At 36.7% G+C, this 18,916-nt stretch overlaps 1 protein-coding gene across 2 annotated transcripts in view; it reads left to right on the forward strand.

The window, feature by feature from the left end:
• LOC101898962 (kelch-like ECH-associated protein 1B) overlaps positions 1-18,916 on the forward strand; it is a 36,528-nt gene that overhangs the window by 3,228 nt on the left and 14,384 nt on the right. The window contains exon 1 of one of the 2 annotated variants that reach the window (XM_005186776.4): positions 9,559-10,126. The exons of the other annotated variant lie outside the window; for it this stretch is intronic. Coding sequence (XP_005186833.3) covers positions 9,940-10,126 — 187 coding nt within the window. The 5' untranslated portion in view covers positions 9,559-9,939. Of the gene's footprint in view, positions 1-9,558; positions 10,127-18,916 lie in introns of those variants that run through there. 2 annotated transcript variants of the gene reach the window in all.

Consider the following 18,916-nt stretch of genomic DNA (forward strand, 5'->3'; position numbering starts at 1 on the left):
TGGTGTTTCTATATGTTCTGAACATATATCACTCAAAATATAAATCTAAACCCCCCGGAGACCATTTATAATAATCATTTAAATTCCAAAACACTTTACTATAATTTTGTTAGTTGGTTAAACGCACTGAAAATAAAACTACAATTATTTGTTTTGTTTTGATTCAAATATTTATGTAGTAGTTGTTGTCGTTGACATATCGTATCGTATATTTTGTTCGCAATTTCTTGGTAAATCGAAATGACGTACCTGCCTGCACTCACATGGATAGATCAAAACAAGAAATGTTATGGAAATAAAGGCACGCGATTTAATCCAACAAAATTTTTGTCTAATCATCATGATTTGGCGCGAGCAGTATCTGTGGTTGAACACACACACACACACATGTACGTTTATTTATTTTTGTGTAGTTTAATAATAAAGCACCGATCTAGTCATGACCAACACACCTTTTGGGGTGAAAATAATGCTTACACATGGGATATTGTATGTTTACCCTCCACAATAAGATAAATGGTATTTTATGTTTGTCATTCTGTCTGTGACACTTGGAAAACAAAATAAATAACATATCAGACACCATAAATAATTTATGTTATTAATCAGCGTGTAATTGAAATCGATTCATTATTTTCTGTATATGTGTATTAAACTCTCGAATATTTCAGATGGTTCCAGTTAGTTAAGGGTCAAGATCTTTCACCAATATTTTGGATTACTCGGCATTACTCAAGTCGCATGTTGAAAAATGTTCATTTCTTGCGATTACCTCCGCTGTTGTAAAATTATATATACCAAATGGTATAACTCGTTTGGTGTTTTATTTTTAAGTAGAATTTACATGGTGAGATAAAAAACTGCAACTAAGTCAAAGGCCATAATTTTGTACATTTCTTTTTAAAATTTTATTGAATGAAAGCAAAAAATGTCGAAAATAGCATAAGATTTTAGAATAAGTTTAGATTTGTTCGATTTAGTCACCTTTGGCACGAATTATGTCATTCAAACGGCCAATGAAACGGTCACACGCTGCCCGAATGTTGCTCTGTGGTATTTTGGCCCATTCCCGGCAAAGCGCTTGCTTGAGGTGATCGACATTTCGGTATTTTTTAGTACCAACCTTGCTTTCCAAAATACTCCAGACACAATAATCTAATGGATTGGTATCCGGAGATTTTGGTGGCCATTGTGAGCTGGAAATGAAGCGAGGAACCTCATTTTGTAACCATTCTTGGGTGGCGCGTGCTGAGTGCGATGGTGCTGACTCCTGTTGGAATGTCCAAGGTCTGCAGCCAAATTGTTTGCGTACTCAAGGCTTTAATATACAGTCCAGAATATTTTCGCGATAATATTCGGTATTTATTCTGATGCGAGAGCGATCACCGGCTGATATGGCGGCTCACACCATCACCATGGCCGCCGCTTGAGTTCTGGTGGGCAACCGAAGGTGCACATTTTCAGCTGACCTCTTTGGCAAGTAAACACAACCATTTTGTTTCTTTACAAACTGCTGGAAAACGAATGTTTTCTCATCGAAGAAAACCAAATTCGGCAGTTCACCACCATAGGCCAAGCGAAGCAAATCCTTAGGTCTTTTAGGTCTATTTTCTTTCCGTTGCGGTGTAAGTTTTTGCACTTTTTGGAATTTTAATGGCTTTACCCCGAGCTAATTTTTCAATATTTGCCAAATGGAATATTGCGATATGTTCAGCTACGAGGCGTTTTTCGGCCAATGCGATGCGGGATTCGATCAAGTCGCTCCTTAACTTTTCGAACCATTTCTGTTGATGTTGCTTTTTCCTCGTCGGGCTACGCTATCAGTATCACGGTAACGAGCGATGCTACAAGACACAAAAGATTTATTCACATTTAAATGCAGGAGTGCTCTAACGATAGCGACTTGTGGTTTTCCAGTCAAATATAAAGAAATCACACTATCACGCTTGAATTCCATCACGAATAACTTTTTTTCAGGAAAATTCTCATCAAAATGATTTTGTACGCTTGTAAGCAATTTAATGTGCTGTCACTGGAATAATGTTAACAGCAGTCTGAATTTGGTTGCAGTTTTTTTCATCTTAGTACACATTTAAAAAAAACAAGTAAGCAAAGGCTACAGTCGAGCGGGGCCGACCGTTGAATACCCTACAACGCTATAATAAACGATACTGTTTATATAGGCGAGATACTCGAAAGAATTCCACAATATCTTGTGACAAATAATAAAAGAAAACCATCAGGTTTCGTTCTCTAATTTTCGAATAATAGCAACTTAAACTAATTTGCTCATTTCCAATTTATTGGTAGATGTTGCACTTAAATGGTCTTCCTAGATCTGGAACCAATATTTCCCAAAGACCTATAATCTCTCAGAAGTGGCAAAAGATTAACATTTATTATTGGTTTTTGACTGAAACGCATCTATATGAGATACAGACATTTGACTATATTCTTCAACGAAATCAGCGTTAACGAAATAGTCAGAAGTGCGTCTTTCCTGTATTTGTGAATTCTCCAAAAAGTCACTGGAATGGACATTTTCGTATTTTGTCTACAAAAGTTGGAAAACTCCTTCACACATTGAATATTTTTGGATGGCCATCCAAAACAGCTTGGCTTTTGCAATGTCCGGTAAGCCCCATTTAAATGTGCGTGAGGACCGGGCGATAATTACGACCTGCTGACAATTTTGCAGTTTTTGGTCCATTTCAACCCCTAAATATATGGCGATCATCTCCAAAAAGAGTAGGCTACAATTCTGACCCTCATCTTATCCCCATGCAAAATTTCGTAAGGATCGGGCCATAAATGCGATCTGTATATGATATCCTGATATCCCAACTACTTAGTTTTGTTAGCTGTAGAAATATTACCAAATGTTTAATTCAAAATGAAAATATGCCAAAAATATGACAAAATTGAAAAAATATGAGAAAATTTTACAAAATCAATATTTTCATCTTTAGAGAGATATTTTTATGCGATTTTTTAGACGTTTTTTCTTTCCTGCTAAGAGGCCATTCTGAATTAATGAGAACTGTCGAAATCAGTTCAGCCGTTCTCGACATATAAGAGATTTTTCAAGCATATCTTCTTTGATAGACATATATATCGCACATATTTTGCTATATATCCGTTTTGTTGGATGTTAACATCAATGTAAAGATCAGAAGTAACCTTGTCATGGCTTTGTGATTTCGCTGGGATTTAAAAAATTCGCGGTTTAATGAAAAATTTTGAATTTTTTCAACAAAAAAGATATGGTCTATTTTACCCGCTAAATATTATCCGATGACCACCCAAATTGGTAGGCTTCTTCCCCGCCCTAAACTCTAGCTACATGCGAAATTCCGCGTTGATTGGTCTATAATTGCGACCTGTATAGCTACTGCAAAATCCGACATTTTTTCAGTATTTGGTCCATTTCAACCCCTAAACATTTGGCGATCATCTCCAAAAGAAATAGGGTTCTATTCTGACCCTAGCCCCACCTCCATTCTAAATTTCGTGAAGATCGGGCCATAATTGCGACCTGTAGAGTGATTACAAATTAACATGGACAGACGGACAGACGGACAGACGGACAGACGGACGGACGGACATACATAGCTAGATCGACTCAGCTCGGCGAGCTAGGAAGATCCATATATACTTTCCTATGTGGGAAATCAATATTTCGTGGTGTTACATAATTTTTGGCCCAATCAAACTTATAATACCCCCAACACATAGTGTTGTAGGGTATAAAAACATCTACTTATATCAGAACTACTTTAAAAATTAATTTTTTATACCAAATGACAAGATTTTAGCTGTATCCGTTCACAAAATAATCTATCTATTATAAAAGAATTTGACCCCACCGAGAGACATTTTTCAGCAATCTATTCGTGTGTGGTTGTTTCATTGGCTAATCTGGTTCTAATTTTAAGTTCAAAAATTCCGCTATTTTTATAGGTTGTAGCCACAAATCTTCAGAATCGAATTGCGTAGCTTCGTCAGGACTAATGTAAATATGTAGTGCCAAAACAAGAATAACGATTACCTAAGAGTAGGTTAATTAAGTATATTTTGGCACAAGAAACTATTTACAAAATAGCCTACTAACCCCTTATTTTGTATTCTAACACACCACACATTGTGATACGACTGCAAATATTTAGGGTTGTTTCTCCATTGAAAACAAGCCATAAATTTTTTATACCCTCCGCCATAGTATGGAGGTTATATTAAGTTTCTCATTCCGTTTGATATTTTAGACCCCACAATTTATATAAATATTCTTGATCAGCATAAAATTCTATGTCGATTTAGCGATGTTCGTCCGTCTGTGAGTCTACCCGTCTGTGGAAATCACTCTAGCTTCCGAACGAAATGAAGTAGATTGATAAAATTTTACTCAAATGTATATTATATTCGCAGGGCTTTTGGTACTGAAAATGGGCCATGTAGGTCCACGTTTTGGTATAGCACCCATATAACGGTACCTCCTGATATTTGGTATTTTGATGATTTTAGGGACATTATTCACCGGAATTGTTTCAAATTTAGTATTTGATGTTCGAAATGGATACTACAGCCTAAGACAGAAAATTGTGTGTGGAAGTCCATGTCTTCTTATAGCCCCCCGATATAACGGAACCTCCCGATATACTGTTTTTGGATGATTTTAGCCACATTATTCACTGGAATTGTTTCAAATTTGGTATTTGAAGTTCATAATGGATACTGCAACCTCAGGCAGAAAATTGTCTGTGCAGGTCCTCATTTTGGTATAGCCCCCGTATAATAGTACCTCCCTATATAAATGATTTTAGCTACATTATACACCGATTTTTTTCAAGTTTCGCATTTCAATAATGTAATGGCTTATAACAAAAGTTGGCTAAACAGGTACATTTTGTATTTTTAATATTTTAACAGAATTTTTAACGGATTTTATTTTTTTTTAAATAACCAAATTCGTTCCAGATGGTGGATGGTGGTATTGAAAGTTCGGCCCGACCGAACTTACAGCTTTTTTACTTGTTTAATGCTTCTATTTCGTTTGCCGTAGCCGAGACTAGAACTCACAACAACGTTACTCAATATTTAGCGCAGAAGGTAGTTTTTTCATTACCTTTTAAGGGGTTACTCGTTTCTATCACTAACACATATCTTGCTGCATAAAAATTGAGTAGATGCATCAATCGTAGTGTAATATGGGGTTATCTTAAACTGGGGATTTTGGTAAGAAATATTCTGGTAAGAAATATTCTGAAATAATCTCTTGAGCGGTATTTTTTGACAGTCAATAAATGACCCGCTTTCCAAACTTCGTTTAGTTCAAGTTTACGACGTTTGGTTTGGATTTATCTTTATTCCTTTGTGCATCTTTGACAAATTCAGTTTATTGTAAATAACATTTACATTCAACAAAAATAATAAACGGCGAAACGCGTCGCATAGTGGTGAGTGTGTGATAGTGTCTATCTGGCTTTCCTTTTCAATGCAAATTTCAGATCGTTAAGCTCGTCTCGAAAGAGAAAACAAAAACTTAAATCATAAAACATATGATCTTCGCCTTAACAAGGCAAAACTCAAAAATATTTTATGTTTCAATAGAAATGAAAGGTACAACAAATTCGGTTTGAACGAATCTCATGTCGTTTTAACATTTTTCTGCTTCGTAACGATGAATTGCCAAAAATTTGATGTGTAATCTGGCAATTCGCAAAGTGAAACCGGTATTCTAAAAATAGTATTGTTTCGTTAATCGAGCATTGTATTCCCGTTTCTAATAAATTTAAGCGAGTATGTGTTAATGGATTTTTTTTCGATCAAATATAATTATGTTGATATATGAATTTGTTCGCTCCGAACATCGTGATGACGACGCATAAAATGAAGTTTGGTATGATCGAAGTATAACGCATGTTTTAATTGAAAAATGTATTAGTTTACAAAAAAAAATTGCGTAAATATTTTTTAATTTTTACAGTAATGAAATTTTTCAAATTTTATGAACAAAAATATAAAGTTTATCTATTCGATTTTAAGTAAACTTATTATTGAGACATGAAAATTTGAAAAAAAAAATTATTATTTTCTAAGAACATTTTTTCAAACAATTGTATATTGGTTTTTCTTACTATTAACATCAAAACATTTCTAACTATTTTAAATAATTAATCAGAAAAAGTTAGCCATAATCTAATAGTTATACATAACTAACTACTTTCATATGAAAATATTCCATTTACAATCAAAGTGAAACATTGTTTGTTTTTTTTGTCATAATTTATCAATTGGACGTAATTCTTCACCGTTGGAAAATGAACATTTATTTATCATCAATTTTTGTTTTCTTTATATTCTGATAACGTTGATGAACTAATCGAATAGGTTTTGCTTTCATTTGAATACAGTTGAGGACAAAATATTTTCTGTTTAATTTACACGTATATATTTTTAGATAATATTCATTGTGATCTGATTCTTATAAAATCAATAGTTGATCCAGGAGCATATAATGACGAATGTATTGCAACATTCGAAACAGTATGAGCAAATTAAGAGTTGTGGTTAAATCGCTCTTGAACCCTCACAAACCCCTCGTCGTAACGGTGACTGATCACTACACCTGTTCTTTTAACTGTGCCCGGGGGGGTAGGGACGAAAAGAATTATACTGATTCGTATCAGAGCTCTTGTCTTTGGGGAGGTATCGCCTCAGTTTACGGTGAATGATGCTGCGAAGACTAAGGCAGCGCACTCACCATATTTGTTGGAACAACTGGGTGACCGTAGAAAAAGGACAGCTTGGTCCCACTAGTGAAGCGATTTAATAATTAAAGAAAAGGTGAAGAATAAAAACCGATATAAATTTTGTCACTTGTAGAGGAAACTTTTGAGGTAATATAAGCTCATTAACGTGGTCTCTGTCAGTTACATAATACCACGACATCATTGCACAAAATATACACACATACAGTGTGAGATGAAAAAATAGTACCAACTTGAGACTGCTGTCAATTCTAAGCCACTCGTCCGACAGCTGTTAAAATTATTCCAGTGACAGCTCATTATATGGTTTACAAGCGTACAAAAGCATTTTGTTGAGAATGCTCCAGAAAAAAAGTTATTCGTGATGGAATTCAAGTGTACTAGTGTAATATCATTATATTTGGCTGGAAAACCACAAGTGGCTATCGTTAGAGCACTCCAGCATTTAAATAAGAATAAATCTTTTGTGTCTCGTACCATCGCTCGTTACCGTGACACTGCGTAGCCCGACGTCAAGGAAGTGGCCGGAAGAAAACAGCAACATCAGCAGAAATGGTTCGAAACGTAAAGAAGGGACTTGATCGAAACCCGCGTCGCAGTGGCCGAAAAATGGCTCGTGAGCTGAACATATCGCAATATTCCATTCGGCAAAGCTCACGATAAAGAGATTGAAATACCCAAAAGTGCAAGAACCTACACCGCAACAGAAAGAAAATAGACTCAAAAGAGCTAAAGAGTTGCTTTGCTTTGCCTGAAAGAGGTGAACTGCCGAATTTGGTTTTCTCCGGTGGAAAAACATTCCAGCAGTTTGTAAAGAAACAAAATGGTTGTGTTTACTTGTCAAAGAAGGTCAGCTGAAAATGTGCACCTTCGGTTGGCCACCAGAACTCAAGCGCCGGCCATGGTGATGGTGTGGGCCGCCATAACAGCCGATGGTTGCTCTCCGCTCGTATTAATCGGCCGTGGCATCAGAATAAATGCCAAATATTAACGCAAAAATATTCTGGAGGGTATATTAAAGCCTTGGGCACGCAAACATTTTAGCCACAGGCCTTGAACATTCCAACAGGACTCAGCATTACCAAAATGAGGTTCCTCGCTTCATTTCCAGCGTACAATGGCCACCAAAATCTCCAGATACCAATCCCTTAGACTATTGTGTCTGGAGTATTTTCGAAAGCAAAGTTGGCACTAAATAATACCAAAGTGTCGATCACCTCAAGCAAGCCCTTATCCGGGAATGGGCCAAAATAACGCAGATCAACATTCGGGCAGCCTATGAAGGTTTCATTGGCTGTTTTAAGGCCATAGTTCGTGTCAAAGGTGACCAATTCTAACAAATTTAAACTTATTCTAAAATTAGATGCTATTTCCGACATTTTTTTTTGCATTGATTCAATAAAATTTAAAAAAAAGTAAAAATTATGGCGTTTGACTTTGTTGCAGTTCTTTTTTATTTCACCCTGTAAAACCACCAAGATTTTTTATTTATTCGCAACTGTCGCCTTTTCGTTTACTTGGAGAAAAAAGTGTCATTGGTTCCCTTCGCATTACTCAGGGTCACACTTTGTAGTAGTACGGCCTATAACTAGTACAGGGCCTTAATTCTTGGTCTATGAAAATGTGAAATGAAAACTTTTAAAGAGGAAAGAAATGTCAAATGAAAAAAATATTATAAAGGAAATATTTTTCGTTTCATATCTTCATAGAACAGGAATCCACACCCAGAACTGACGAAATTGAGTTAATTGGAATTTTCATCGCTAGAGGGCACCTTTTCAAGTTCCCTTTCTCCTTTGAGGGATTTCCCACCACAGAGGCATTAATACAAAGTCCAGCAAAAATAAATTTAAAAAAATGTTATTTTCTTGAGAATATTTTATTTATATCACTATATGTTTTCAAATGAATTGTTGCTCCTTATACCGAAGATTATATTCTGTTTGTTTCGGCATTTTTCATATCACTAAAATCCAATTTATATTATAAAAAAAAATGTTTTTTGTTTATCATTGTCCAAAAGACACGAATGAATATGCAAGTTTATTGGGGTGAGTTGAGGTGGTGGGAATAATGAGAGCCTTAACTTATCAACAGGTTTAAGTCAGCATCATAAATAATCATTTTATAGATATACATATGTATTTATCTTAATCTAAATATAAACAAAAACAATGAAAAAATATAGAACTTATTCGATAACCCTTTAATGACGTTGTTAAAATAGCACAAGCACGTTGGGTAGCGTTCATTAAATACAACACCGTGACTTTGCAGATACTTCACAAATCGAGTTAATAAGGTGCTAGGCAAGATATAAGAGTCGAAAAACAACAACAACAACAACATCAACCACTCCAACACCAACAACATCGATGTCGCCGCTGAGTAGTGGTGGTATGCTTTGGAAATTTTGGCCATTTCATTGTACGGCCGGGTTGGTTGTTCGGTTTGTTTGGTTGATTGGCGCTGACTACGAGAGAGTTTGCACGAACAGAAAAAAATATTCACTTGATTTAGTTTCAACACGGCCGTGTTACTTATAGTTTGTACCGGAAAAATACCAAAGAGTTGAAAAAAACAAAACAGCAGAAAAATTAAAACACGCTAATATTCTAACAAAAGTGCCATATAAACAAAAAAGCAAAAGCCTTAATAAATCCTATTTTAATAATTAGTTTAAACATAAAAAATACCCACGTGAGCTTCACAATAATAGAAAAAGATTTTTTAAAATATTAATTAAACGCAGAGGCCAAAAATAAATAAATAAATTTTTTTTTTATCAACATATTTTTTCAAAAAAAAAAATTGTTGTTGCTGTTAGCGTCATGCTATTTTTAGTGATGTCAGCATGTATTTGTTTAAATTTGATGCCGTCTGTGCTGCGTATGTAAGTGGGTCTACATAACGTAGTCGGTTGATGATAACACCAGTGAGTTAGCGAGCGAGTGTTATTAACTAATTTGCACACACACCTACCTAACAGCCAATCATTGAACTTTGCCCCCCCCATTCCGTCCAAACAATCAGCTATAACAGAAACTAATTTTTGGAATTTGGGAAAACTCCCGCACTGCAGATAAAAGTCACGAGACGACGTCACCACAACAACAACGAAAGATCAAGAAGTTTATTTATTAAAATATTTACAAGTTTGAAAAAGTGAGCAATGCCTCGCCGTCTAGAAAACAGTATTGTTAGTCGTATTGTGCTTTCGAATCAACCAAATGATCCATACGACTACAACAACAACAACAATAACAGCAACAACAGGGATCATAACAATCATCGAGGATACAATAATAATAATAATAATGTAGGATTATTGGAACATCAAATGCCAATGGATGTTGAAGGTAAAGAATTTATTTTTGATAAATCAAATTAATCAATAAACAAACAAATAATAAAAAGAAGATGCGTGATAGACCAACATGATACACTACACGCCCATGTATTTGCAAACATATACACAATTGTCATTCCTGCCTACGTCATATTGTCTGGCAACAAAGTACAAGCTTCCAAAACCCCCTCCAATCTGTGGGTTCTGTGAGTCTCTGAATTCGATAAATATTCAAACATGTTTGAATATGGATAACCATTTGGAATACGTTTGCACCTAAATATATAGTTGACACCTTCATACGAATAATTCAGAATCGAATACAAATAACATTGTTCGACAAAATGTAATTTTTTCTATAATTACAGGAAAACTCATTGAATTATGAAACTAGAGCTAAAGGTATAGGGTCCGCCAAAAAGTTGTTTATTTATTTTGTTATATGCTATAAAAACTATCTACTGAATATTTTTTTTTCAAAATTTTGTTTTTATTTGGAAGTACAATCAGCCCGCTTAATAATGGAAAATAATTTCATTCAAATGGCTACCTCGGCTGTATCGATTGTGTGCAGCTTTATTTTGCCAATGGCTTCACCAAAATTGTTCTTTAAGGCATCAATTTTCTCTGGCTTGTCGGCGTAACTCTTATCTTTAATGGTATCCCACAAACAAAAGTCCAATGGTGTCAAATCGCAGTTCCGTTTTGGCCGACCGATATTAGCTCTGTGATTGACAACGCGATCTTCAAAACAGAACGTAAGACATCTAGTGTAACTTCAGCTGTGTGGCACCTAGCACCGTAATGTTGAAACCAAATGTTGCCAATATCTGCCTCTTCAATTTTTATTAACAAAAATTCGTTCAACATGACCTGATAACGTAAAGACCACATCTTGTTCATTTAAAAAAAAAATTGCCCAGTTATTCGCTGTTCCAAAATCAAAATTAAACAGAGACTCGTTTTGGCTGCATCGGCTTTTCAATATATGCGTGCCGGTTTTCTGTGCTCTAAATGCGACAATTTTGCTTGCCTTTCCACATTTTTTTGAAATTTTCAGATTAAGAGTTCTTAGATTCATTACATTTAGATATATATCTCAGGAAAATTACAGATAACAATACGAGGATTATTTTGAGCGAAAATATTAACCTTGAAGCGATTCATCAAAGGGCGTATTTTTTTTCTCGAAATTTTCCCTTAAAACAATTTAGAATGATGACGTCAAGGACAAAATTATTATTATTCAAATTTCCCTATTTCCATTATATATCAACAAAATATCTACATTATTGTTACACAAAAAAAAACTGTTTTTTCGGATTTTTTTTATAAAGTTTTCGGATAATTTTCAAACAGGATTGACTCAGGAGTCGTCCCACACAAAACAAAAGAGTGGAGAATAGACTCCGTAAATAAATCCGACTCTTCGAGTAATCCTGCTCGCGAGCCGGTTTCGCTCCTGAGTTAAAATGAGAAAAACTGTGCTGTGTGATTGCTGAACAATTTTAAGTAATATTAAGGGGAAATATACCCCATTGAAGTAGAATCTGAGTCAAGTCGTTAAAAAATGTCGCACAGTGTTTTTTTTTTTTATAATTGTACTTAAAAAGATTAACGCAAGTATGCGATCATGTGACAAATCTTGAGAAGTTTTAATGTACCATCACCCATTTTAAATTGGCAAAGGGGTTTATTAATCATTCAAAATAAACAAAAGTTTTTTATTTGTGTTTGGTCAAATAATAACAAACCATAAGATGGGGGCGTTATAATAGCTTTGTCATAAAGTTCACAAAATCTCGAAATATTCATTGGTGTGCCCTAATTTAATGACGTCTGTTCGACGAGGTCTCAATGTTTGATATAATTGAATGAAATTTACCATCGACATTTCTAGCACTCATAATACATCGGTCCATCGTTTAGGTATTACCCCAATATAACGGTAAACAGAATTTTCAACCACATCAGCTTTAATTTTACATTTAAAGTTGTTGGTTGATAAGCCGTAGCCGTTTTTATACCCTCCACCATACATCGCCATAATTTTTAACATTTTTTTTAATTTTATTGAATGAAAGCAAAAAATGTCGGAAATAGCATCACATTTTTAAATAGGTTTAGATTTATTCGAATTGGCCACCTTTGGCACGAATTATGGCCTTCAAACGGCCAATGAAACTGTCACACGCTGCCCGAATGTTGCTCTGCGTTATTTTGGCCTATTCCCGAAGAAGCGCTTGCTTGAGGTGATCGACACTTTGGTATTTTTTAGTGCCAACCTTGTTTTCCCAAATACTCCAGACACAATAGTCCAACGGATTGGTAATCGCAGATTTTCGTGGCTATTGTGTCCTGAAAATGAAGCGAGGAACCTCATTTTGTAACCATGCTTGAGTGGCGTGTGTTGGGTGCGATGATGCTGAGTCCTGTTGGAATGTCTAAGGTCTGCAGCCAAAATGTTTGTGTACCCAAGGCTTTAATACAGCCTCCAGAATATTTTCGCGATAATATTCGACATTTATTCTGATGCCACGGTCGATTAATACGAGCGAAGAGCGACCATCGGTTTTTATGGCGGCCCACACCATCACCATGGCCGGCGCTTGAGTTCTGGTGGCCAACCGAAGATGTTAATTTTCAGCTGGCCTCTTTGGCAAGTAACCACTATTTTCCGTTTCCGTTGCGGTGTAAGTTCTTGCATTTTTCATTTTTCAATATTTGCCGAATGCAATATTGCTATATGTTCAGCCATTTTTCGGCCACTGCGACGCGGGTTTCGATCAAGTCGCTTGGTACGAGACACAAAAGATTTGTTCACATTTAAATGCTGGAGTGCTCTAACGATAGCCACTTGTGGTTTTCTAGCCAAATATAAAGAAATCACACTATCACGCTTGAATTCCATCACGAATAACTTTTTTCCTGGAAAATTCTCACCAAAATGCTTTTGTACGCTTGTAAACCATATAATGAGCTGTCACTGGAATAATTTTAACAGCTGTTGGACTAGTGGCTTAGAAATGACAGCCGTCTCAAGTTGGTTGTAGTTTTTTCATCTCACCCTGTATGCCCCAATTAACCATACCTCCCGATATTCGGTATTTTGATGATTTTAGCCACATTTTTTAATTGAGTTGTCCGAAATTCTACACAAGAAGTTCCTTCTGCGTACTTTAAGCCCTGAAAGAGAAATTTTTATATAGGCCCACGATATCGTATTTCCCCCAGACAACGGTACCGCCCGGTATCCGCTATTTTGATGATTTTTGCCATATTTTTTTACCGGAATTTCTTTAAATTTTTTATTTAAAGTACGTAATGGGTAATACAGGCTACGACAAAAAATTGGATATTCTGGAATACGTCTTCGTATACCTTCCATATAATGGGTTTCCTTTGAGGGGTATTTTTTGGAAACTTTTCGTAATCCTTCAAAATGGTTGAGGGTATTACATGTTCACCTAAACATTAAATATCGATCGAACTTGATTTTGTAAATTGATACATACGATTACCATAATTTCCCCATGAATATTGTTTTTGCTCGTATTTATTTACTTTAAATATTTCTGTATTTGTTTAATAATATTGAGCAATATTTATTCACAGGAACTGCATGGCACTTTACAACACGTGCACATCTCATTTTATTACACGATAATTTGCTTTTGCTTTTTATGAACAAAAAAAGAAACGAACGCAAGTTCAAATTCTTACACAATTTTTGGTTTCCATGTCTGGCTGGCTTTCGCTCAGCCTATTTGCCTGTCTGGCTGGTTGGTTGGCATTCGCGTATTCCATTAGTACACAATTTGTAAATAATAAGCCATGTGTGCGTCTGTGTGATTTTACAACATCATCGTCTAAGCCAACGAACAGACAGACAGACAGTCACATAGCTACAACTACACCTATGATGCACAAAATGAACATTGCGCTTGTGTGTGTGAGAGAAACCAAAAAGCATGTAAAAAATATCTCCCTTCTTGTTTTGGACGTTTTGTAGCAAGAATTTTAATTTTATGTTAGCAAAATTATCAAAAAACATTAAATAAAAACTCCATATATTTATATTTTCTACAAAAGCTATCTATAATTTGTTTTCTTAATATTAACGGAGCAACAATGCGTGCATCCCCACGCATGTCTACATTCGTTGAAATCTAATCAACGACCGAGACCATCGCAAACGTACTGTTTTGCTCATCTAAGAACTACACATAAACCACTAACAAAACACTTGGCCGCTGAGTTCATTTTCATTCATTCATTTGCGGTGGTTCTTTAGACGCTGTCTAGGGTCTACGTGAGCATGACTTTGCATTTCGTTGTGAATTTATTATTAAATGACAATTAGTTTTTTTTTTTTTTTTGTAAAAAAAAAAAACAAAAAATACACTCAGAAGAAAATGTTGGTGGACCATGCCCGTATTTGACAAAAACATTCTTTGTAAAATTGTATAAAAAGACACGAAAAACATAAAATCTACATTTATTATATATCAACTTAATATATGGATCAAATTTCAAGATGTTTTACAAAATTTTCCTATAAGTGATGTAACATTTTTTCGAGATGTGTATTTAAGAAATTACCACACCCTAGACATTTCCCACAATTATCTTTGATGAACTTTGGCTGGTGTGATATGCCACCCGATGTGCACATATGGACGATTCCTAAGTGATCTCAGGTTTTAAGCTGTTTTATACGCTCCACTTTGGAAGGAGGGTGTATAACTTTGTCATTCCGTTTGTAACATCCTGTTCAAAAGAACATATTTTACTAACACATTTTTTAATTTTGTTTTTATTATTATTTTATTCTATGTCAGCATATAACTGACCTATATAATTATTGTTTGCCTTATGCAGGTCAATAGCCTAAATAAAGAAACACCTCGATTGGTTTCACATTGCATGGGTTATTGGCTGAAGTAATTTATTGCTTAGTTAACTTTAAATGCTAGTTTTAATGAATTCAAAAATGTATAAATAGAAAGCAAAAATAAATATTCTGGGTAGATTACAAGAAATTGTAAACATACCAAGGTTACACAATTCAAGTGTTGTGTATATCTGCTTTAATTAATATTAATAAACATTTTTTGGTGACCCCGACGTGATCCTGACAAGGATTACTTGATTCACTCATAAATTTCGAATTTCCCCCCACCAGTGGTAAGGAATTTGAAATATTTATTTGTGAAAGGAGCTAGTTACGTACAACTAGTAGCACCATCTAAGAGCCAGAAACATCTGGAGAAGAAGCCAGTACCTACATCAAGAATCTGAATCAACTGATAGCTAATCACCGTAAGGCGGATACAGTATGGATCTAGCTACAGTAATCGAGCAACAACAAGCAGCAATTGCCGAGTTGAGGAAGGCAATTGCGAACGTAAAAAAGGCTCCATTGGAAAGAAGAACGGTGGAGTTCTACAGCAAAAAGCTCAAGGAAATGGAAGCACTCTGGGCAGAGATCGATCGCAATGAAAACAAAATTCGTGCAGATCCTGCGGCAGAGTCACATCTCCATATCACCAATAACGAATACCAAGTCATTGGTGAAGAGTACAGAGCTGCAATCGACAACATCGAGGCAGACATCAAAAGGGGCAAAGAACAAATGCCTCAGAAACCGCTTCCCGCAACAAGGGAGGGGGTGCAAAAACAATCAGGCCAGTTTACTGCAACCAGCAGCGTGACTGCATTAGTGAGACGTCAGAGGGCTCTAATGCAGTCCATACAAACATTAATAAGGGGCAATTCAGGCCAAGCTGCTCCCTGTCAGACAGTGGCTGCAATTGAAAAACTGTGGACACACGTGGAAGATATCCACTTCAAAATGTTCGAGGACTTTGATGACCCAACGTTGGTGGGGTACGATGCATCAGCCTACGTTCTCTTAGAGGAAGAGACGTTAAAGTTCAAAGAAAAAATATCGACGCTAACACAGGTCGATCATTCGTCGTCTCAGCAGAGATCAGGCGGAAACTTGGCAAATCAAGTTAATCTGCCAAAAATTACAATCCCTCAATTTAATGGGGATTATTCGAAGTGGCAGACGTTTGCTGACATTTTTGGGAAAATGATCAACGAGCAAGCCTTGCCACAAGTGCAAAAAATGTGGTATCTCAAGGCCAACGTGACTGGGGAAGCCGAGAAACTCATAAGGCACCTCGAGTTGACCGAGGCGAATTACGACATTGCCTGGAAGACACTCCAAGACAGGTACAATAACAAGAGAGCTCAAGTGTCAACTATACTTGAGAGAATGCTAAACCTGCCCAACATGTCTGGCGATAGCAGATCAGTGAAGGACTTTCATGATAGTCTTCATGAATCGTTATTGGCATTGGAGGGTCTTGGAGTAAGGCCAAAGGAATGGGATCCACTCTTAATCCACATCCTAACAAAGAGGATGGACAAGACTACTCATGTGTTGTATGAGCAGTCGATTGTAGATTCGAAAGAACTCCAAACGATGGATCATTTCATGAAATGTTTGAGGAGTCGTTTCGAATCATTAGAAGCTGTCAATGGGATTCAGAAGAGCAAACCGTCAGCAACGACTGCTTCCACCACGATCCGTAGATGTCACATGTGCAAAGGTGACCACCCCCTATATTACTGCAAACAGTTCTTGGCAATGACAGTGCCCGAAAGACAGAAATGGGTTGCTAGACACAAGATGTGTCTAAATTGCTTCAAGGATGACCATCAGGCAAAAACGTGTACAAGTGGGAAGTGCAGGAAGTGTCAACAAAAACACAATACACTTTTGCATTTTTCAACGAGGCCACAAGTAGAGAACAAGTCAGCAGATTTGTCGGTTCAACAGCCGCCAACAGTAGCATCGGCGAATAGATCCCAATCATACGTACTTCTTGCAACCGCACGTGTTGCGATCAAGGCAAATAATGGAAGAAGCTATGAGTTTAAGGCGATTCTGGATTCCGGTTCACAAATTAATCTGGTGTCAGAGCGACTAGTGCAGAGGTTGGGTATCGAACCCATTCAAACATCTCTCTGTATCGAAGGTGTTGGAGGTAGATCAAGAACCGCAAACCACAGGGTCAACGTGGAGCTTAAGTCACTCACCAGCAAATTCAGAACACGCCTAGAAGCCTTTGTGTTACCAAATATAGTGCCACCCCAACCAAGCACTGAGATCGACATCACATCATGGCCTATTCCAGAAAACATAAAACTAGCAGATCCCTATTTTTATCAAACGACCAGGATTGACGTACTACTTGGAGCAGAGTTCTACTTCAACCTGATTCTCTCACAAGAACTTCGAATGTCCAAAGAGCTTCCTATATTGAAGAACTCAAAACTAGGATGGATTGCTAGTGGAAGAGTTCAGGCTGAATCAGAAACTGTGACATGCGCCGTTTTCGGAGAAGATGAACATGCTTTAGAAGAGTTATTAAAGATGTTCTGGGAACAAGACGATGTTTGTGAAGACCAGAAGTTGACAATAGCAGAGGAACAGTGTGAAAATCACTTCAACCAAAATACAACAGTGAATGAGAATGGTCGGTTTGTGGTGCGATTACCGTTTGCAGACGGCCCTGAGAAAATTTCTGAATCCTTGAATATTGCAGCATCAAGATTCTTTGCGTTGGAACGTCGCTTATCTAAGGATGCAAGTCTTCACGAGCAGTATGCTAAATTTATGAAGGAGTATGAGGATCTGGGACATATGACGAAAATACAATCAAGAGAGGTGCGTGGTAATCATTACTATATCCCGCATCATTGTGTCCTACGCCCAAATAGCAGCACAACAAAACTGAGGGTTGTGTTCGATGCGTCTTGCAAGTCATCATCTGGATGGTCACTCAATGATATTTTGCATTCAGGTCCCAGGGTTCAAGGAGATCTGTTTGGAATGCTGTTGCGGTTTAGACTGCCGAGATTTGTGTTTACAACAGACATTGAAAAGATGTACAGACAAGTGCTAGTCGACAAAAGAGATCGCAAATATCAACTAATCGTATGGAGAAACACTCCAGACAAGGAACTCGAACATTACATGTTGAATACGTTAACATATGGTACGACGTGTGCCCCATATCTTGCTACAAGATGTCTGAAAAGGCTAGCAGATACGAACATACAAAGATATCCATTGGGGGCGATGGTATTGCAAAAGAATTTTTACGTTGACGATTGCATGTGCGGGTCTGACAGTTTAACAACGGCAATTGAGATGCAGAAACAAGTTAATATGTTACTACTGGAAGCTGGATTTAGACTACGAAAATGGTGTGCTAACCACTTAAAACTGCTGCATGGAATTCCTCCAGAAGATAGAGAAGTAGATCTCAATTTTGACAAATCATCAACCAAGGTTTTGGGATTAACATGGATTCCTCAAGCAGACCGATTTTGTTTGAAGAGTGATGTGAACGAATGCACCAAGGTCACCAAGCGGAAGGTCACATCTGATTTGGCAAGATTGTTTGACCCCTTAGGAATTGCGGGTCCTGTGGTGTCAGCAGCTAAGATCTTTATCCAGCAACTGTGGAAGAATAAACTTGGCTGGGACGAGGAACTGCCAGCAGAAAGGGCAGCATATTGGCTATCGTTCCGAGAAGGTCTGAAGATGTTAAATGATTTCAGGTTACCCAGACACATGTTTGATGGAGAGAAACCAACAAAAATTGAGATACATACTTTCGTGGACGCGTCAGAAAAGGCATATGGTGCTGTGGTGTATCTTCGAGCTATGCTGCCAGACGGCAGGCATATAGTCAGACTTCTTTGTTCAAAATCAAAAATA

Source organism: Musca domestica, unplaced genomic scaffold (genome assembly GCF_030504385.1).
Source record: "Musca domestica strain aabys unplaced genomic scaffold, Musca_domestica.polishedcontigs.V.1.1 1, whole genome shotgun sequence".
Taxonomy (NCBI): domain Eukaryota; kingdom Metazoa; phylum Arthropoda; class Insecta; order Diptera; family Muscidae; genus Musca; species Musca domestica.